The sequence below is a fragment of the Phoxinus phoxinus genome (assembly GCF_949152265.1).
Source record: "Phoxinus phoxinus genome assembly, chromosome: 5".
Taxonomy (NCBI): domain Eukaryota; kingdom Metazoa; phylum Chordata; class Actinopteri; order Cypriniformes; family Leuciscidae; genus Phoxinus; species Phoxinus phoxinus.
Genome location: NC_136880.1, coordinates 44124635 through 44147619, shown reverse-complemented (window position 1 = coordinate 44147619; position 22985 = coordinate 44124635). Strand labels below are relative to the sequence as shown.

The window sequence follows — 22985 nt, the reverse complement described above, 5'->3', positions numbered from 1 at the left end:
GAATTGCAACTGCTATATAATATTCATATATTGTAAAATGTATAACGGAAGAAGGTGGTGGAAAAAACTACAGAAACTAAGCAAATGCAAAGTATAATCCGTTTTATTAATGCAGACAAAAATAACAAAAATGTTTAAACCTTAACCAGGTAACAGCACAAATAAACACAATGTTAAAATGTGTCAGATAAACAAAAATAAATAGTAACAATAAAACAATATAATGTATGATAAAATGTCAATTTAAATGTTGTAGTGTATAAAGTTGCACAAATAACAGAAACTAATTAACGTGTGACCCTGGACCACAACACCAGTCAGATGGGTCAATTTTGTGAAATTGAGATTATACATCATCTGAAAGCTGGATAAATAATCTCTCCATTGATGTGTGGTTTGTTAGGATAGGACAATATTTGGTCGAGACACAACTATTGAAAATCTGGAATCTGAGGAGCAAAAAAGGAGGAGCATTTATGTTCACGATTGTGCTGCAATGTTTTCACAAACATACATGTTTTAAATATTTACTAAATATCTTCATGGAACATGATCTTAATATCCTCATGGTTTTTGGCATAAAAGAAAAATTAATAATTTTGACCCATACAATGTACAGTTGGCTATTGCGACCAGGGTCACAAATGTGCTATATAAGTGATAAATGAAAAATAAAATCTATACTTCTAGATGTGGAGATGCAAAGCGTTTTATGGAAGCTTGTTTTCGCCACAGAATAAAAAAAAAAAGGTAATTGCGACTTTTTATCTAAGAATTATGTGATATAAACTCTTAATTCTGAGGAAAAAAGTCTTTATAACACGCAACAGTGACTTTATATCACACAATTCTGACTATATCACGCAACAGTGACTTTATATCACGCAATTCTGACTATATCACGCAATAGTGACTTTATATCACGCAATTCTGACTATATCACGCAACAGTGACTTTATATCACGCAATTCTGACTATATCACGCAACAGTGACTTTATATCACACAATTCTGACTATATCACGCAACAGTGACTTTATATCACGCAATTCTGACTATATCACGCAATAGTGACTTTATATCACGCAATTCTGACTATATCACGCAATAGTGACTTTATATCACGCAATAGTGACTTTATATCACGCAATTCTGACTATATCACGCAATAGTGACTTTATATCACGCAATTCTGACTATATCACGCAACAGTGACTATATCACGCAATACTGACTATATCACGCAACAGTGACTTTATATCACGCAATACTGACTATATCACGCAACAGTGACTTTATATCACGCAATACTGACTTTATATCACGCAATTCTGACTATATCACGCAATACTGACTTTATATCACGCAATTCTGACTATATCACGCAACAGTGACTTTATATCACGCAATACTGACTATATCACGCAACAGTGACTTTATATCACGCAATACTGACTTTATATCACGCAATTCTGACTATATCACGCAACAGTGACTTTATATCACGCAATTCTGACTATATCACGCAACAGTGACTTTATATCACGCAATACTGACTTTATATCACGCAATACTGACTATATATCACGCAATAGTGACTGTATATCACGCAATTCTGACTATATCACGCAATAGTGACTTTATATCACGCAACAGTGACTTTATATCACGCAATACTGACTTTATATCACGCAATACTGACTTTATATCACGCAATAGTGACTGTATATCACGCAATTCTGACTATATCACGCAATAGTGACTTTATATCACGCAATAGTGACTTTATAACACGCAATTCTGACTATATCACGCAATAGTGACTGTATATCACGCAATAGTGACTTTATATCACGCAATAGTGACTTTATATCACGCAATACTGACTTTATATCACGCAATACTGACTTTATATCACGCAATTCTGACTTTAAATCACGCAATAGCGACTTTATATCACGCAATAGTGACTGTATATCACGCAATAGCGACTTTATATCTCACAATTCTGAAAAATAAAGTCAGAATTGCAAGATGTAAAATCGCAATTATCTTTTAAAATGTTTAATTCTGTGGCGGAAACAAGCTTATGCTACGACATTAAAATTAAGGCAACAAATAAATAGGCTCAAAAATAAAAAACATGCAATAAATATTTCAAATGCACTTGAATATGTAACGTTGCATTGCATAGGGTAAATGAATATAAAAGACTAATGAAATATAAAACGTATTGACGGATGTGCAGATATGTACAGGCAGAATTAAAAGCAGAACTGTAGAGATGTAAAGATTCTGATGGAAAGCAGGTTTTCCTCAGTTCTCCACGCCGACGTCTTGCAGCGGCGTTCTCTTCTTCCTCCCGCCCTCGCGGTCGCCGGCCAGATGAAACCAGCGGATGATGGCCTTCTCCACCTCCAGCTCCGTGATCTGCGCACACGTGGGGTTTCTCCTCACAGCCTCTACACACACACACACACACACACAGTTGAGGTCAATTAGTAAAGAAGCACTACACGCCTGCGCACATACACTGTATATATGCAAACGTGCATACGATTGAACACGCGATACGCACGTGCGCCGTCAGCGTTCTCACAGGTTCACGTTTTTGAAGTTTACGCAGAGCCTTTTCCCCCCAAAATTATTCAACGCTTGCGACACACACTACGCCATCAGGTTGAAAGGTCACGCGCGTTCCGGGTCAGAAATGTAGGATAGGGCGAAAAACTCCAACTTCAAAATCATCCGATATCGTTGTTTTACCTTTTATTTATTTATTTATTGATTTGTAAGTGGCGTTTGACTCAGTCTTTGCACGTTGGCTTTATAAACTCTGGGTCGGTTCTTCCGCCGACGTCACGCTTGACCTTTCAACCTGATGACGTAATGTGTCGCTTGACCTTTCAACCTGATGACGTAATGTGTGTCGCATCACAGCGAGTGCAAGACCAGCATTTGTGGTTAAAAATATATAAATGTTTATTTTGTTATAAAATGTCCGCTGGTTTGTCTAGATGAGACTCTTAATAACAATGTTATTTTTTATCTATCTATCTATCTATCTATCTATCTATCTATCTATCTATCTATCTATCTATCTATCTATCTATCTATCAATCTATATATTAATCAACCAATCAATCCATCCATCCATCCATCCATCTATTAATCAACCAATCAATCAATCTATCTATTAATCAACCTATCAATCAATCTACTTTATCTATCTATCCATCCATCCATCCATCCATCCATCAATCTATATATTAATCAACCAACCAATCAATCAATCAATCAATCCATCCATCAATCTATCTATTAATCAATCAATCTATCTATCTATCTATTAATCAACCTATCAATCAATCAATCTACTTTATCCATCCATCCATCCATCCATCCATCCATCCATCTATCTATCTATCTATCTATCTATCTATCTATCTATCTATCTATCTATCTATCTATCTATCTATCTATCTATCTATCTATCTATCTATCTACTCTGTCTGTCTCTAGCCTATCAGTCAATGTGTAAATTTAAATGTAAGCCTGAATATAACTAAACAAATCGCACTATAACTGTCACTATATCACCAAAAATCCGCTATCTTAAAATCAAACTCCTCTCACAGAACCACACGAGGTCACGATGCGTTGACTTCACGTTTATACAGATGTGCGATTGTGACTGTGGAAACACTCGTGAAACACTCCGAAGCTTCAGCCGTAGTCTCGTGACATCTGTGTTCTGAATCACGCTTCGGATCAGTGTTTCGAAACCTCTGCGCTTCGGGATCTCGACGTCAGCCATCCCGACCTTCGACCCGCTGGACCATTGAAGACCCTATACGGAGAACATCCTGGAGTGTGTTCCTCACAAACCTTCATTTTTGACAGACATGAACATCTGGGATTTTAGAGATTTTAATTCTGAAGTGAATAATCCTTTAAACACTGGAATCAAACGCATCATAATAAATAGAGACGCCACTGGTCCACAACATCTGGAAGAAGATTGACCACGAGAGCACTTACCAATCACAACGTTTTTAAACTCTAAACTCTGGAAAGACGTTTTCCCGTTCACACCTCTCCAGTTCACAGTTTTGGCCAAGTCATTTTTGATGGCCTGCTTCATTATTCGCCACACCGTGTCCTTCACGTCCACTCCGCCCAACAATCCCAGCTCATCCACCTGGAATGTTGTTAAAACACCTCTTACTGTGCCGTAGGCATAAAAACACACGGCTTAGCATGCTTTAGCACGTTGTGAGCATCAATTAACATGTTGTTAACAAGAATTAGCATTTTGCTAACATGTTTTAACACATTGCTAACAAGAATTAGCATTTGCTAGCATGTTTACCGTTGTTATCATTAATTTGCATGTTGCTAGCATATTTTACCACATTGTAGCATGATTTTACACTTTTTTAGCACGAATTAGCATTTTGCTAGTATGAATTAACAGGTTTAAACACACTGCTAACATTAATTAACATGTCGCTAATATGTGTTAGCATCTTGATAACATGTTTTAACACTTCGTTAGCATTAATTAAAATTTTGCTAGTATGAATTAACAGGGTTTAACACATTGATAACGTTAATTGGCATATTGCTAACATGTTTTAACTCACTGCTAACATGAATTAACATGTCACTAATATGTTTTAGCATCTTGATAACATGTTTTAACACTTCGTTAGCATTAATTAAAATTTTGCTAGTATGAATTAACAGGGTTTAACACATTGATAACGTTAATTGGCATATTGCTAACATGTTTTAACACATTGCTAACATGAATTAGCTTGTCTAACATGTTTTAGCACGTTGTTAGCATTACTTAACATATTTTTAACATGAATTAACATTTTGCTAGCATGTTTTAACACATTTCTAACAAGAATTAACATGTTGTTAACATGTTTTACATTGTTATAATTAATTTGCATGTTGCTAGCATCTTTTACCACATTGCTAGCATGATTTAACAGTTTGCTAGAATGAATTAACAGGTTTTTAACACAATGATAATGTTAGTGGCATTTCGCTAACATGTTTTAGCACATTGCTAACATGAATTACCATGTTACTACCATGTTTTAACACATTGCTAACAATAATTTGCATGTTGCTAACATCTTTTACCACATTTATAACATTATTTAACACTTTGTTACCATGAATTAACATTTTGCACTTAGGTTTTAACACATTTTAGCATTAATTAGCATGTTCCAGCAATTTTGTTAGCATGTTGCTAACGTGAATAAGTGCGTTGTCAGCATGATTAGCCTATTTTAGCATGAATTAACATGTTGCTCGCATGTTTTAATGTGTTGTCCTAGGATAGTCATTAAGCTTAGCTAATGATAGACAGCTTAAATACTATATTAAGTCTTATTGTACAGAAGTTTTGATCGTTCGTTTAACAAAAATCGTAGGTTGGATCAGTTAGAAAAGATACAGCGTCAGAACAGTCTGAGTTTGGTGGTTGTAGCTTTAAAGCTCTGAGAGAAAAAACTACTTCAAATTTTTGCTACGAATAATAATAATAATAAGCTTAAATAGCAGATCAACGTTACGTTTTCCACACGCTCTAAGCGGTAGACCAATCACAACACACTGGGGCCGGCCAATCAGAGCAGACTACACTTTTCAGAAGGCGGTTTTAATGAAATCGAGCGTTCAGACAGAAGATGAAAACAGGTGCCGCAACAATGTAACTTTAGTAAAAAAAAACTTGATCATTAAATGATGTAAACGTATTCTAAAATGTATGACATAAAGTGAGCATAATAGGATGTTCATAAAGAGGTTATAAAATAAATGTCTCTTCAGAAGACTTGAATTAAACCGCTCGATTCATATATTTACTGTACAGCCTCTTTATGAGCGAATAGACTTTTAATGGATGGCCAGAAAACTCAGATTTCATTACAGATATCTTCGTTTTTGACATGATAACAGCATTTATAAAACGGTTAGTTGCAGTCCTGGATTTTGATTGGCCAATAGCTGTCTTTTATTCACAATAAAACTCGACCGCTTCACCTGTATCGCTACACAACACCCCTAGCAACCGCTCTTAGCAACGCAAACACATGCTTGGTCTCATCGATATTGTTCATTGAAGATTATAGAGTATTGTGAGAGATCGAGTAAATTTACAGTAGATGTAGCATTTTTCTTCAGGTCAGTCCTATATTCGTAATGAAAAATCTGTTTAAATGTCCGCTGCAATATTTGTCCTTTCGGGGTTTTCCCGCGACACGCTAGTCATTTGTCAGTTTTGTCTTCTCCATGATCACAAGTTTAAGTCTATATATAAAAGTCTTATCTACTGCCTCACTCATAAAGACGGTCTTTGTCGCCATCTAGTGGTGAAATAATAACTTCTGTAGCTGTTAACGGTCAGGGACTATTTTTTCCAGCGGAAGGAAGGCTTTTACTTCATGAAAGTTGCATTGATACATATTTTTTGGCTTTAATATTTGTATTGTGTGGAAACAGTTTAATAAAAGCAGAGCTTACGTAAATAAGCATAAGTGAGAGTCACGCACCACTTTCCTGCGGGTCTCGGGACAGGAGCGCAGCTGGATCTCCAGGGCGGATAACGACCTCAGGTCTTCAATGGGAAAACGTCTTTGATTCAAACAGTCGGTGTCGGAGTTTTCCCGCACACCGTGTGGTTGCAGATCCTGAACCATCCTTATTAAGCTCATCTGCTGCCCGATGACGATCTCCTGTTTAGTGGTCAGGTCGTGAAGAAGCGCTGAAACATTAAAGGGACACTTCACCCATTTGCATTAAGCATTGTATCGTTAGAAACCCAGTCATATTTTTGAATGGTCATGCATTATTCCCTCATTTTCCCCTGAGACGGGAGAAATCAGGATTTCAGTGTTGCAGTTCTTGCTTGTATGATGTAATGATGTAAAAATCGTAATTTTGCGTCATTCTAAGCAGGAAGTCCCATATCTTTGTAGAGGGCTTGAGACTACAAACACTCGTTCCTCATTATTCCAGGGGGAGGGACCCACTCACACTTCAGACCTATTACAGATCAGTGGGTGGGACTTCACTTTCTGAAACTAAAAGCAATATCCTCCATCTTGTTTGGAAGCTAAGCTAACAGGCGCTGTGGAGCCAGATGTGAAGTTACGACAATGGCGGAAGGTATCTTACTCAATATGATATGGAAGAAGAGGATTTCGAAAGTTCGTGGCTACTTTAAAGCTAGGACTGGCTCGAGCTGGGGCGGACACTGGCTCGAGCTGGGGCGGACACTGGCTCGAGCTGGGGCGGACTGGCTCGAGCTGGGGCGGACTGGCTCGAGCTGGGGCGGACTGGCTCGAGCTGGGGCGGACTGGCTCGAGCTGGGGCGGACTGGCTCGAGCTGGGACGGACTGGCTCGAGCTGGGGCGGACTGGCTCGAGCTGGGGCGGGGACTGGCTCGAGCTGGGGCGGACTGGCTCGAGCTGGGGCGGACTGGCTCGGACTGGGGCGGGGACTGGCTCGAGCTGGGGCGGACTGGCTCGAGCTGGGGCGGACTGGCTCGAGCTGGGGCGGACTGGCTCGAGCTGGGGCGGACTGGCTCGGACTGGGGCGGGGACTGGCTCGAGCTGGGGCGGACTGGCTCGAGCTGGGGCGGACTGGCTCGAGCTGGGGCGGACTGGCTCGAGCTGGGGCGGACACTGGCTCGAGCTGGGGCGGGCTGGCTCGAGCTGGGGCGGACTGGCTCGGACTGGGGCGGGGACTGGCTCGAGCTGGGGCGGACTGCTTCGAGCTGGGGCGGACTGGCTCGAGCTGGGGCGGGCTGGCTCGAGCTGGGGCGGACTGGCTCGAGCTGGGGCGGACTGGCTCGAGCTGGGGCGGGCTGGCTCGAGCTGGGGCGGACTGCTCGAGCTGGGGCGGACTGGCTCGAGCTGGGGCGGACTGGCTCGAGCTGGGGCGGACTGGCTCGAGCTGGGGCGGACTGGCTCGAGCTGGGGCGGACTGGCTCGAGCTGGGGCGGGCTGGCTCGAGCTGGGGCGGACTGGCTCGAGCTGGGGCGGACTGGCTCAGGCTGGGGCGGACTGGCTCGGACTGGGGCGGGGACTGGCTCGAGCTGGGGCGGACTGGCTCGGACTGGGGCGGGGACTGGCTCGAGCTGGGGCGGACTGGCTCGAGCTGGGGCGGACTGGCTCGAGCTGGGGCGGACTGGCTCGGACTGGGGCGGGGACTGGCTCGAGCTGGGGCGGACTGGCTCGAGCTGGGGCGGGCTGGCTCGAGCTGGGGCGGACTGGGGCGGACTGGCTCGAGCTGGGGCGGACTGGCTCGAGCTGGGGCGGACTGGCTCGAGCTGGGGCGGACTGGCTCGAGCTGGGGCGGACTGGCTCGAGCTGGGGCGGACTGGCTCGAGCTGGGGCGGACTGGCTCGAGCTGGGGCGGACTGGCTCGAGCTGGGGCGGACTGGCTCGAGCTGGGGCGGACTGGCTCGAGCTGGGGCGGACTGGCTCGAGCTGGGGCGGACTGGCTCGGACTGGGGCGGGGACTGGCTCGAGCTGGGGCGGACTGGCTCGAGCTGGGGCGGACTGGCTCGAGCTGGGGCGGACTGGCTCGAGCTGGGGCGGACTGGGGCGGACTGGCTCGAGCTGGGGCGGACTGGCTCGGACTGGGGCGGACTGGCTCGAGCTGGGGCGGACTGGCTCGAGCTGGGGCGGACTGGGGCGGACTGGCTCGAGCTGGGGCGGACTGGCTCGGACTGGGGCGGACTGGCTCGAGCTGGGGCGGACTGGGGCGGACTGGCTCGAGCTGGGGCGGGGACTGGCTCGAGCTGGGGCGGACTGGCTCGAGCTGGGGCGGGGACTGGCTCGAGCTGGGGCGGACTAGCTCGAGCTGGGGCGGACTGGGGCGGACTGGCTCGAGCTGGGGCGGGGACTGGCTCGAGCTGGGGCGGACTGGCTCGGACTGGGGCGGACTGGCTCGAGCTGGGGCGGACTGGCTCGGACTGGGGCGGACTGGCTCGAGCTGGGGCGGACTGGCTCGAGCTGGGGCGGGGACTGGCTCGAGCTGGGGCGGACTGGCTCGGACTGGGGCGGACTGGCTCGAGCTGGGGCGGGGACTGGCTCGAGCTGCACACTGTCTTACAAACGCGCCCTAAAGTTATTTTCTGTCTTTCCTCGGTCAAGAAGGCACCAAATTCTACAATTATTTTACATTTCAACTACATATATGACCCACTTTCAATAAAGATTAATGTTCCCACGGGTGAAATGCTCCTTTAAACACAGGGATTGTAAACTTACATACAAGTCCCACACTTAAAGTCCCCATGAAATCAAAATCGACAATTCATATTTTTTTATTGAATATCGCAGTGTTTATTCTAAATGATTTATAGGTGCACATCATCATTATTGTTTTGGTAATCAAAACCATAAAAAGTCAACAAAAAGTAAAGTAGTGTTCTTACTTCTGATGAAGGGGTCGCAGCACGAGAGGCTCGTCTCCTGATGCCACAGTGACGGAGCCGCCGGTTCTGGAGACGCTGGGTCCGGTGTGGCTCTCTCGGGCCATGGCTCCGGAAGCTCGACTGCTTGGCATGAAGACGACGACCCGAGAGTCATGTGGTGCCACTCCAGCACGGGTGGGGTTGCGGTTTCACTCGGGCCCGGCTGCGCTCGACTCGGCTCATTAGAAGCTGACAGAATAGTTTTTTTGCACGGAGGTTGTGTTTGAGGGGCTTGTGGTAAACTCGTGTTTTGAGGAGCGGCGGCCTCTAAATTAGCGTCGTACTCGTCCAGAAGCCGTCTGTTCCGTCTAGAGATGGGATAATTATTAAGTTAGGGTGGTACATCCATTATATTCAGTGAAATATGTGTGTTTGTTCATACAGCAAGACCTCATGCAGTGTTTCTGTCTGGTTCTCCAGTTGTTTTTGTAATCAGGCTCTCAAAAATTATATAAAAATGTGTATTTAGATTTCTCGGCCAATATATCGGTTATCAGCTTTCAAATATAAAAAATTATCGGTATCAGCCAAAAATTTTCATATCGGTGCATCTCTAATCTTCATTTAAGAATGTTTATATATTTGTGCTGGAAAACAAGACAGAAACACTGTCAAAAACACTGATTGGTCTTGGATTTTGTGAAATAAATTTCTAAATAAATGCGACTTATAGTCCAGTGCGACTTATATATGTTTTTTTCCTCTTCATGACACATTTTTTGACTGATGCGACTTATACTCCGGAGCGACTTATACTCCGGAGCGACTTATACTCCGGAGCGACTTATACTCCGGAGCGACTTATACTCCGGAGTGACTTATACTCCGGAATTTACGGTACACATAATATAGCCAATCCTACTTTATTTTGTGTTTGAGTGTCCTCGGGGAGCTGGTCCCGTCCTGCAGCCGGAGATCATTCTGCTGTTCCACGAGAGGAAGCTTTCGCATCGCCTCGCTGTAGTTATCTATCAACGACAGGATTACACAATCACAATACACTTGTGTTTATTGCAGTTACACCGCAAAAATGCTTTTCTTACTCAGTATTTTTGTCTTGTTTCCAGTCCAAATATCTAAAACTTCTTAAATTAAGATGCATTTACTAGAGAGTTAAAATAACATAAGATATTATGTCTTGTTTTCGGGGGGAATTAATCAAAATTAAGTGAGTAGATGCTTTATCTGCCAATAGGGGAAGAAAAATGATGCACATTAAAACAGAAACAAGATAATTTTTCTGACCCCATTTCCAGATCATGTTGCTTGTTTTAACCCCTTAAGCGGCACCCCCCCCCCCCCCCCTTTTTTTAACAGACATGAAAATGCACATTCCGAACCTAAATGGTTGTAATTCAAGAATGCTTTGAAAAATAGATTTTAAAATTGGTCTTGTTTTAAAGAAGACATTTGGCAGATTTTTGTAGAAGTGAAATAAATTAAGAAAGTTAAACAGAAAAAAAGTTATTGAAGTTTGAGTTTATGAAAATGTACAATGTAAAAAATTTAATTATTCATATTTTATATAAAATATATATTTTCAAAACCTGGTAGACTCTAAAAATGCAAATAAATCAAAGCCAAAAATCTGAACAAGTTGTGTTTCAAATTTTAGGTTGATATCTGAAAATAAGCGTTCAGTGAGATGTAGTTTGGGCGCAGTACCACACTTCTCCACTAGTGGACATTACTGCACATATAAGGGCGTCTCCATTTCCATATGTGGTTTGAGTCTGAACCATTATTTTGAAAAATTTCATACAATGTATGCACATACGTGATCTTTTGTGTTTCTTAGAGGTTGAATTCATTTCAAAATCTGCCAAACTTCCAACACTACTTCTGAATAGGATCTATTCAGAAGTAGTGTTGGATGTTTGGCAGATTTTGAAATCAATTCAACCTCTAAGAAACACAGAAAGATCCCGTATGTGCATTATAGCTCGCTGTCAATATAGGGGTTAAGCACAAATCACTTAATTTTGATTTATTTACCCAGAAACCAATAAAATACATAATATAATTTTACAACTTTAGTAATGGTTCTTGATTTAAGACTTGTTTGATATTTGGACTGGAAACTAGACTAAGTAAGAAAAGCATTTTTTGCAGTGTAACCTTTCAAAATAAATGCATTTTGAGAAAGTTATTTATACATACTTGCAGTATACATGATTTTGACCTTGAAGGCAGACCACGAGTCCTGCGGCGGTTCCGAACTCTCGCTCGCTCTCTGCACGCCGTCGTCCATGTACGGAGGCCAGGAACACACACCGTTCTTCACCCAGAACGCCGGCACCACCTCCACCTCTTCAGTGTCCACGAAGCTCACGATGTGGTACACGTTTCCTGACAACACAATCCTAGATCTCACACTTGTGTAGATTGTCTGATATACTCAAGATCTTTCATTCTTCATTTGTTGAACTTTATTGTTCAGCCTTAGCGGAAAATTGGTCTTTGGTCTCGCCATACAATCACAAAACAATTAACAATACACAACATCCACGATATCAAAGATTAAAATATTCACATTTCCCACGCCTTATATTCAAAAGACTTATTGCATTTGGTACAAACGTTTGTTTATATATTGCTTTTGGTGTTCTATAACGACAGCGAGATGGAAATATTTTAAAAACATGATTCAAAGTGTGTGTTGTGTCTCTTGTTATAGTCAAAGCTATTCTCTGAACAGCGATTTCATATAATGGACGACTGACTTTAGCTTGGATCCCATCATTTGACATGCTACTCTTGTAATTCTGTTTAATTTGACTTTATTCACAGATGTAACTTGTCCGAGCCACACAGTTATGTTCTACCTTAAAACACTCTCAATTAAACTAGTCTTTGCAGAACAACCTCAGAGAAAATTTACTCAAGAATGTGAAAACAGAAGCTCAGAAAGCATCTGATCATACAGCACTTTCTACAATAATCACTTTAAATCATCAGCTTTACAATATTAAACATGAAAAACAGTGTCAGCTTCAGTTTCTATTATAAAGCGTCTCTCAGTGTGTTCATGATCATGTGACCTCGACCGACCGAACAGAAGAAATTAAGATTTACACCTCGAAGAGGGCGGAGCCTCAGAGCCACGCCCACTTATTACATCATCAACACACGGACCAATGGGAGATCAGACAGACACGCCCACTTCTTACATCATCAGCACACGGACCAATGGGAGATCAGACAGACACGCCCACTTCTTACATCATCAACACACGGACCAATGGGAGATCAGACAGACACGCCCACTTAGGGGTGTGCGATATTACGATTTGTGGACGATTAAAATATCTCCACGATCTGCTTTTGAAGAAATATCGTATGGCGCCTCCGTCTCAACATACTGTACAGCGCGACGTATATCCACATGAAATGCAGAGGAACGGGACACTGTAGTTCATAAAAATTTATGATTTGCATGTGCTTTAAAGCCTTGCCGGTTAAACATGTCATTCGCTGCTGATGCGCTGTTCTAACGGGCGCTTTTCTGAGCGCAATACAACCGGCGCGCACATGCACTAAACGCCAGTCTAACAGCGCCTGTTACTGGGCTAAGTTATCTTTCGAGTCTTATTGCGCTAATACTGTCAAATACACACAAGGTTTACATAAACAAAGTTGGTTATGTCTAAAGTGAAAGAACAATAGAAAAAATTAAGAAAAAATCTGCTTGTCAAATGCGTGTATATTAGACTCGTCGCGCACAGATCTTAAAGGGCACCTATTATGGAATTTTGAAATGTACCTTTCATGTAGTGTGTAACATAGATCTAAGTGAACAAAAACATCCTGCAAAGTTTGAAATATGAAAGTGCATCGTATATAAAGTTATTGTCTTTCAAAAGTAAGAGTCGACTCGGAGTCATTTTTATGAATCGTTAGAAGACCGAAGCTTTTTCTCTGACTAGATGACGTCAACTTGTCAAGTTATTTGAATACGATACGCCCACTTATTGCGCTCCAAGGCCAGCAGGGAAACATCATGGCGACGAGACGCTGTGTTCTGAAGTGCGACTCAAAAGCAAACTTTTTTCATCTGCCCAAGGAGGAGCATTTGAAGACTAAGTGGCTACAACTCATATAACTATACCACAGAAGTATAGTCCGAGCCTTGTGCTTTGTTCGCGCCATTTTGAAGACGATTGCTTTTTAAATGCACTCAAACTTGGATTCGCGAGCCGGCTGATATTGAAGGAAGGTTCAGTTCCAAGTGTATTTGCATCAGCTTCCTCCTCCGTATCACAACCTGTAAGTGTTATTAATAATTGTTGCTTTTATATTTTATGTAGCATGCTTAATAATTATTTTGTTTGTTGTGTAAGCACCGTTTAGCTTCTAGGTCTTCAATGACAATTGTATTGAGATATGTGAAGTGTTTGTCGTTGTTTTCGGAGTTGTCTTAAAGAATAGAGTAATACCTCGTAGTAACGTAACTACATTTATTTTTTTTTATTTTTGTAAAAACGTTATGTTTATGCATCGGGCTAACGCAAACAAAGACTGATTGTGCTTTTATAATATGAACTCTGGGCTATGCTCGCTAACATAACATTACATTCTTTATCTTATTTTTAGTTTTTTACTACAAACTACAAAGCAGTGGACTATAATCATTATTATAACACAATTTAATTGATAAAAGCATCATTGTACTCCGTGTTAAACAATAAGTATTATCTCTGTAAACACTGCTGGTCATCTGACCAATCGCAGATTAGCGTCGCGCAAAGGAGGGGTTTGAAAAATGAGTCGTTGAACGATTCATTTGGGAGTCGGTGAGCAAATCAGGTAAAAATAAATGCATATTATACGACAACAAAAGTGTTTTTTGTCATTGCATGCATGTAAAACTGTTGTTGGGGACTCCCTAAACAACATTAGGAACATTTTAAATGTCATAATAGGTGCCCTTTAAAGAGACAGTAGCCCTAATAGTAAACATGCTGCCGCTTGTCCTTAAAGGGACAGTTACCCAAAAATAAAAATTCTGTCATTATTTACTCACTCACTCTAATGTTGTTCCATACATGTATTAATTTCTTTCTTGTGCTGAACACAAAAGAAGATATTTTGAGGAGTGTGGCTAACCGGCCGGTTGCTGGTCCCCATTGACTACTATAGTAGGAAAAAACTATTATGGAAGTCTCTGGGGTACATCAACTGTTTGGTTACCCACATTCCTCCAAATAACTTTTATTTTCAACAGAAGAGGGAGACTTAGTCGGCTTTAAAACGGCTTGAGAGAATTTAAATTTTTGGGAGAACTATCCCTGTTAATAAAACAACAAAATACAAAGAGCATCTCACTCACTCTTGACTGAGAACTTTAATAGTAGCTTTAATAAGAATCAATGTAAAATGTATACAGTGAAGTCTATGTTGTGTTTTATTTTCATATTTGTTCATTTAATTACTTTCTTCAATGATAAAGCACTGTTTATTTAATTTGTATACTAAGTTGTGTATGTGTATATGTTCTTAATCTTTAATAACAAAGACAATGACAAAGATTTTTTATCTTCGCCACTTTGGCCTAAATGTCTGCCATTCTTTTTTATTTTATATTTTGTTACCTAAGGCTTTGTTTTTAAAATAGGGACATTAGTTTGGCTGTGATGCTCAGTCACTTGCAAAATAGTAAAACCAAAATGAAAAGGAATCGTGATAAAATCGTGAATCGTGATTTTCCTGGAAAAAATCGTGATATGATATTTTTGCCAAATCACCCACCCCTACGCCCACTTATTACATCAACACATGGACCAATGGGAGATCAGACAGACACGCCCACTTCTTACATCATCAACACACGGACCAATGGGAGATCAGACAGACACGCCCACTTATTACATCATCAACACATGGACCAATGGGAGATCAGACAGACACGCACACTTATTACATCAACACATGGACCAATGCGAGATCAGACAGACACGCCCACTTATTACATCATCAACACATTGACCAATGGGAGATCAGACAGACACGCCCACTTCTTACATCATCAACACATGGACCAATGGGAGATCAGACAGACACGCCCACTTCTTACATCATCAACACATGGACCAATGGGAGATCAGACAGACACGCCCACTTCTTACATCATCAACACATGGACCAATGGGAGATCAGACAGACACACCCACTTCTTACATCATCAACACATGGACCAATGGGAGATCAGACAGACACGCCCACTTATTACATCATCAACACATGGACCAATGGGAGATCAGACAGACACGCACACTTATTACATCAACACATGGACCAATGCGAGATCAGACAGACACGCCCACTTCTTACATCATCAACACATGGACCAATGGGAGATCAGACAGACACGCCCACTTCTTACATCATCAACACATGGACCAATGGGAGATCAGACAGACACGCCCACTTATTACATCATCAACACATGGACCAATGGGAGATCAGACAGACACGCACACTTATTACATCATCAACACATGGACCAATGGGAGATCAGAGGTGTTTACCAGCCGGAGTCAGTAGAGATTTCTTTGGCAAGCTCGAAAAACAAACTTAGTTTTGTCTTGATTTTGCTTGAAATTAAGTTCTTCAAGTATATATTGGGGCGGTAATCAGAGCACAAAATGTTTTAAAACACTTAATTTTAAATGTAAAGGGGAAAAACAGCAAATCTGTGCATTCCCTCCAGCACCATCCTCACATACGTGTGTATATTGTGTCTGTGATCTGACGCCGCTGGAAGCGCATGGTTAGCGGCAGCGGCTCTGTACGGTTCGGAGACACACCTGTGCCGAATCTCTCACCTGTCTCCAGAGGAGAAGCGTCCAAACTCTGGGCTACGGAGTTCACCGGATATTCCTCGGACACCGGAGAGTTCCACATTCCACCGGGCTTCATTTTACTCGCTAGCATAAAATCACTACCTACAGATTGACGAACAAAGAGTTGGACATAATTTTTCTGGTGTAAAAAAGGTCCATAATTCTAAAGACTGGTTAGTTGAACTAATCTCTGACCAACTCTAGATGGTCCTGTTGTTCCCGTGCTGAAACTATCCTGGTCTTCCACATCTGGACCCAACGGGGAAAGAGCAGGAGAAACTAGGGATGAAATCAATCAACCAAATAAGCATCAAACGATTGAGAATGTATATTAGAATATCATATTTTGGCATCTGATATAAAACAGAAAAGCACTATCATAATTCTTAGTGTGTTTACTCGGTCCACTGTCCCACTGCTCGTCCTCCATGTGTTCCTCTTTGATCTGAATGGACTTGATTACGTCTTCCTGCATGAGCCTGCATAACTCTGATGAGGGAAAAAACGTAAAAAAATATGGATAAAACATGAAAAACGACATATACAGATACAAGCATTGTTAAAGGTGCAGTAAGCGATTTCTGAGAAACTTGAAATCACCAAAACAAACGCCTCTACCCATATTGATAGCTCCTCCCCCAAATTCACAAACACCTCCCCCATTATGAGTGGACACGCCCCTTACAGCTGATTGGCTCCAAGTGTGTTGTGGTGCTTGGTCTGATCCACTTTTAAGAGTTTCTCACAAATCGCTTACTGCACCTTTAAAGGGAAAGTTTGCTTAAAAACAAAACCTGTCATGATTTATTCAAGCGTGCTGCGTAACAAGAACGAACCTCATTGGTTCTCGCTAGGGATGTCAACGATTAATCGACGATCGATTAATTGTCGATAATACATTTAATCGATACAACTTCTGGATCATGGATTAGGCAGTTCATGCGTGCGCTGCTCAACCGAGAAACAAGCGAGCGCGTTTTGTTTGGATCATTTTACACCTTCATCATGACTAAGTTTGTGTGTTCATTCGCAGCCTTTTGTTTTGAGCAAATGTAAGTTATAATATTGTGTTTATTTTGTGTATGCCGATCTATATCTGAGTTATCTTATATCGGATGCGTTTCTTTGAGTTAAACAACGCGCTAGGGTGCTCCAGTTTAGCTATTCATTTAGCGCGCGCGGCTCAAGCAGAAATGCACGACTAATAATAACGATGAATAATTTGGGACTGACATATTACACAACATGAGAACACTATTGTGTTAATGATTGTGAATGCATTGGGTTTAGTTGCCGTGTTCAGTGTGTTCAGGGAGAGCTCGTCCAGTCACACACTCTGCGTCTGAGGCGGCGCTGGTGACACGTATAGTACTCATTATATTTGATAATTAGTCAATGACATCGAAACATACATTCATCCATCGATCATGGGAATTTGTGAAAATTGACATCCCTAAACAACAATAAAACATCAATTGAGCAATATAACATGCATTTTTATTCAGTATATAAGCAATATTTAGCTTTTTATGTTAAAGACACTAGGGGTGGTTAATCTGTCTGATTTCCCGATTCGATTCGATTGCGATTATTGAAGTCCCGATTCGATTACAGTCGATTTTCGATTATTAACGATTCTCGATTCTCGATTATTGATTTTCCATTTCACAACAGTAAATTCACTACAGTAAAAATCACAACAATAACAAATTATAACAAACTTCAACATATTCTGAATCTCTATTAACATAAAATACGGAGGTCCACGCATCACATGTTACAGCGATCCTACCCGCTTTCTTCAGTGATTCCATGACTTCGGTTATGGTCTTGTTGTAGAGTGTGGGGATCGCTGTGTCTGTAAAATATCTCCGAGATGGGACGTTGTATCTCGGCTCCAAAGTGTGCAACATAGCGCGAAAGCCCTGGTTCTCAACGACTGGACGCAAATCCTTGGCAATAAAAGTTGCGATTGATTGTGTAATGCGCTTTGCCCTTTCCGAGCCGGGTGGAAGCTTTGACAATATTGTTTCCACGCTTCAGAGTTCCGTCTTTTGCGTTCCGTCAATATTATTTTTTTAACAATTACAATTTTTTTTTTTTTTTTTTTTGAAAATCGATTTTTGGCATTTGTGAATCGATTCAGAATCGTCCACGTCCGCATCGCGATGCATCTAAGAATCGATTTTTTTCCCCACCCCTAAAAGACACTATTGATACCGTGAGAAATTGACATTCTCAGGAAAATCGCCGCTTATCAGTTAATCGTTAATCGATCGATAAGGTCAATCAACTAATGATTAATGAATTAATCGATAATTTTCATCCCTAGTTCTCGCACGTCAAGTAAACATGTTTACGCTTCCGTTTACAACTAATGTGTGAGTTGATGAATGTTTATTTGTTTATAAAAGCCTACGTTAAATCTGTTCATCTTTTAAAGCCATCGAGTCTCTTTAGAACATTTGGTCTAAACCGATCAATATGGGTTAGTTTCACAATCTCATTATGAACTGTTCAAAGTGCCAGTTGCTGGAGGGACAGAAATCTCTTTTCGTTTATTTGTGTTCTGAAGATGAACAGAAGTCTGTGTTTGGAACGACATGAGGGTGAGTAATTATAGGAAAGTATTTTCATTTTTGGGTGAACCCTTGTAGTATTGTAAAATAATAATGAATCAAAGCACACCCAGATAGCAAATGCTATCCGGGCCTCATCTAAGGCACATATGGCCCAGTTTTTGCAGCGGAGAAGGTCACATGGGCCACATCTGGGCCACACACAGCAAGCCACAACGCACAGTAAACCCAGCTTGATGTGTGTGGGCCAGATGTGGCCCATGTGACCTTCTCCGCTGCCAAAACTGGGCCATATGTGTAATAGATGAGGCCCAGATATAGTATGCTATCTGGGTATGGAATGAGAAATGGAAAATTAGATTATGAAAACACACATTTGTCCCCGCACCTCCTCAGACTCGACGCGGGTTGCCAGTTTGAGGACACGCGAGCGCAATTGACAATATGAAAGCTGAGGAGACTTAGAGAAAGTTTATTTATCCACGTTTTAATATGCTCTCATTCATATCGATTTTACCGAGGCTTTTTAGGTTGTGTGGAATCTGCTATCTTACTCTGACCCAACTGGCATCCCGGGCGTCGAAGTACCAGAGAGAGCCTAAGCCCCGCCCCTCCGCTTCCGGCTCACGGGACCTTATTTCGGGAAAAATCTGTATGGTAGTCAATGGCGAGAGACAACTTATCTTTTTATTCCGTCCGAACTGTGCCCTGAATTACACATATGATGTTTGTCAATTTAAAAGGTAATTATGAAAGTCAAGAAAGTCGCAGTTTGTCATAAAGCAGAAGAGTAACGTTTAGATTTATGTGAAAATCACTCCATGAACTTCATCTCTCGTCTCGCACTATACGTCACCGTTGCTCGTGTGTGTGCAGTCTGGTACAACACACTCCGGCATCACGGCGTAACGTCACGATTATAACGTGAAACTATAGAAAACATGACAGACGTTAGCTTCAGTAAAGTTAGCTTCAGTAAAGTTAGCTTCAGTTGAGTTAGCTTCAGTAAAGTTAGCTTCAGTAGAGTTAGCTTCAGTAAAGTTAGCTTCAGTAGAGTTAGCTTCAGTAACGTTAGCTTCAGTAGAGTTAGCTTCAGTAGAGTTAGCTTCAGTAAAGTTAGCTTCAGTAGAGTTAGCTTTAGTAAAGTTAGCATCAGTAGAGTTAGCTTCAGTAGAGTTAGCTTCAGTAAAGTTAGCTTCAGTAGAGTTAGCTTTAGTAAAGTTAACGTCAGTAGAGTTAGCTTCAGTAGAGTTAGCTTCAGTAGAGTTAGCTTCAGTAAAGTTAGCTTCAGTAAAGTTAGCTTCAGTAAAGTTCGCTTCAGTAAAGTTAGCTTCAGTAAAGTTAGCTTCAGTAACGTTAGCTTCAGTAAAGTTAGCTTCGGTAAAGATAGCTTCGGTAAAGTTAGCTTCAGTAAAGTTAGCTTCGGTAAAGTTAGCTTCAGTAAAGTTAGCATCAGTAAAGTTAGTGTCAGTAAAGTTCGCTTCAGTAAAGTTAGCTTCAGTAAAGTTAGTGTCAGTAAAGTTCGCTTCAGTAAAGTTCGCTTCAGTAAAGTTCGCTTCAGTAAAGTTCGCTTCAGTAAAGTTCGAAAGTTAGCTTCAGTAAAGTTCGCTTCAGTAAAGTTAGCTTCAGTAAAGTTAGCTTCAGTAAAGTTAGCTTAAGTAAAGTTAGCTTCAGTAAAGTTAGCTTCAGTAAAGTTAGCTTAAGTAAAGTTAGCTTAAGTAAAGTTAGCTTCAGTAAAGTTAGATTCAGTAAAGTTAGATTCAGTAAAGTTCGAAAGTTCGCTTCAGTAAAGTTCGCGTCAGTAAAGTTCGAAAGTTCGCTTCAGTAAAGTTAGCTTCAGTAAAGTTAGCTTCAATAAAGTTAGCTTCAGTAAAGTTCGAAAGTTCGCTTCAGTAAAGTTAGCTTCAGTAAAGTTCGCTTCAGTAAAGTTAGCTTCAGTAAAGTTAGCTTCAGTAAAGTTAATGTCAGTAAAGTTCGAAAGTTCGCTTCAGTAAAGTTCGCTTCAGTAAAGTTCGCTTCAGTAAAGTTCGCTTCAGTAAAGTTAGCTTCAGTAAAGTTAGCTTCAGTAAAGTTAGCTTCAGTAAAGTTAGTGTCAGTAAAGTTCGCTTCAGTAAAGTTCGCTTCAGTAAAGTTCGCTTCAGTAAAGTTAGCTTCAGTAAAGTTAGTGTCAGTAAAGTTCGCTTCAGTAAAGTTCGCTTCAGTAGAGTTAGCTTCAGTAAAGTTAGCTTCAGTAAAGTTAGCTTCAGTAAAGTTAGCTTCAGTAAAGTTCGCTTCAGTAAAGTTAGCTTCAGTAAAGTTAGCTTCAGTAAAGTTCGCTTCAGTAAAGTTAGCTTCAGTAAAGTTAGCTTCAGTAAAGTTAGCTTCAGTAAAGTTAGCTTCAGTAGAGTTAGCTTCAGTAAAGTTAGCTTCAGTAGAGTTAGCTTCAGTAAAGTTCGCTTCAGGAAAGTTCGCTTCAGTAAAGTTAGTGTCAGTAAAGTTCGCTTCAGTAAAGTTCGCTTCAGTAAAGTTCGCTTCAGTAAAGTTCGCTTCAGTAAAGTTAGTGTCAGTAAAGTTCGCTTCAGTAAAGTTCGCTTCAGTAAAGTTCGCTTCAGTAAAGTTAGTGTCAGTAAAGTTCGCTTCAGTAAAGTTCGCTTCAGTAAAGTTCGCTTCAGTAAAGTTCGCTTCAGTAAAGTTAGCTTCAGTAAAGTTAGCTTCAGTAAAGTTAGCTTCAGTAAAGTTAGCTTCAGTAAAGTTAGCTTCAGTAAAGTTAGCTTCATTCATTGAGAGAAAAGGTATGACTTCACATGTGCGCCTTTTCGGTTTGTAGTCTTTGTAATTACGTATTTTCACAGTCTTATACCTCAACAGGTTTACATCAAACTGAGACTTTCTTGACTTTAAAACGTATCTTTTAAATTGACAAACATCATATGTGTAATTCAGGGCACAATTCAAACGAGATAAAAATATTTGTTGTCTCTCGCCATTGATTACAATAAGGTCCCATGGTGTAGAGGTCCACCGGAAGGGGAGGACTTAGGCTCTCTATTGGGTGAACTGGCAGTGGGCGGAGTCACACAGACCAAAACAAAAACAGACATCCAACACGGAATGCATATTTCAAAGTAAAAAAGCTGTCTGTAGAAGTGTTTATCAGAGAAACGAGTATGTGAACGCCTAAATATCTGCAAACATGTGGTATTTTTATGCTTTAGTAGAGTGAAAAAGTTACATACAGCACTTTAAAGAGTGAAATGAGCAGAAGGCAGGGATGAGTCCCGCAGCATGTCGAGTGTAAACAGTGTCGCGTGTGAACGGAAGTACCTCTCTGTCCGCCGGTGTTGACTTGTGTTCCCACTGAGCGCAGGCTCGACTGGTTCTGTCGGGCTGATCGCAGCTCGCTCTCGGTAAACTGCAGTTTGAGCATCAGCGTCTCGACCTCCATCTTCCGGCGCGTCATCTCCTGCTCCACCGCGCGACTCATCTCCAGCAGCGCGCATTTGGCGAAGCGCTCGAGGATCGACGCGAGCGTCGCGTGGATATCAGCCGACGCAGACATTAGAGCCGCTTGATGGCGAATAACACAAGGCTATTGTTTTTTTAAATAAAGACTATGGCGATTCTGAGCCTTTTCTCGCGCTGGGTTAATAGTCGAGCATGTACCAATGTTTACACAAATCTCACAAAAGAGAGGACCAGTTCCCAGTGAAGTGACGTCACCGTTTGAAGGACCAATAGATGTCGGATGGTTTCGTTTCAATACATTAAAACCTAGTTTAGAAGCGCCATAGAAAAACGCACTGACCCGAATTACTGAGAGATACTGAAAAGTTCTGGTTACACTTTATTTTAAGGTGTCTTACAGTGTAATTATATAAGTACTGGGTATTATTAAGTTCTTACTAAAACCGTTAGCATTAGGTTGAAAGTTAGTTGCATGCAATAATAAGTTATTATATGGTATGTAAGGTATGGAAACTGCAAAATACAGTATTACCAAAGTTTTCATTCTAAATATTAATTGTCAACGGAGTAAAAGTGACTTCTATTGAATAGTTGACCATGCGATAATCATAAT

General features: G+C 41.4%; 1 protein-coding gene across 3 annotated transcripts; it reads right to left on the bottom strand.

Moving 5' to 3' along the window:
• Window positions 1-85: 85 nt before the first annotated feature.
• Window positions 86-22706, bottom strand: LOC306998714 (uncharacterized protein). 3 transcript variants are annotated; one of them, XM_079612984.1, is made up of 10 exons: window positions 22232-22706; window positions 16749-16838; window positions 16545-16628; window positions 16332-16451; window positions 11668-11856; window positions 10370-10475; window positions 9469-9815; window positions 6575-6786; window positions 4041-4200; window positions 86-2461 (listed from the first exon to the last, which is right to left on the bottom strand). In XM_079612984.1, exons 1-10 carry the CDS (start codon window positions 22464-22466, stop codon window positions 2316-2318), a joined length of 1689 nt encoding a protein of 562 aa, XP_079469110.1. In that variant the 5' UTR covers window positions 22467-22706; the 3' UTR covers window positions 86-2315. The 3 variants fall into 3 exon arrangements, with proteins under 3 accessions (XP_079469110.1, XP_079469111.1, XP_079469109.1); XM_079612985.1 differs by lacking the exon at window positions 4041-4200; XM_079612983.1 differs by lacking the exon at window positions 86-2461 and having other exon boundaries at window positions 3735-4200.
• Between the last annotated feature and the right edge of the window lie 279 nt (window positions 22707-22985).

Excerpts from the sequence above, each read along its gene's own strand:
- LOC306998714 (XM_079612983.1), bottom strand. The coding sequence starts at position 22,466 with ATGTCTGCGTCGGCTGATATCCACGCGACGCTCGCGTCGATCCTCGAG. Across the intron at positions 16,629-16,748 it reads GCAGTGGGACAGTGGACCGA|TTTCTCCTGCTCTTTCCCCG; the intron begins GTAAACACACTA and ends TTTCATCCCTAG. Across the intron at positions 6,787-9,468 it reads CTGCGACCCCTTCATCAGAA|CGCTTCTTCACGACCTGACC; the intron begins GTAAGAACACTA and ends TTAATGTTTCAG.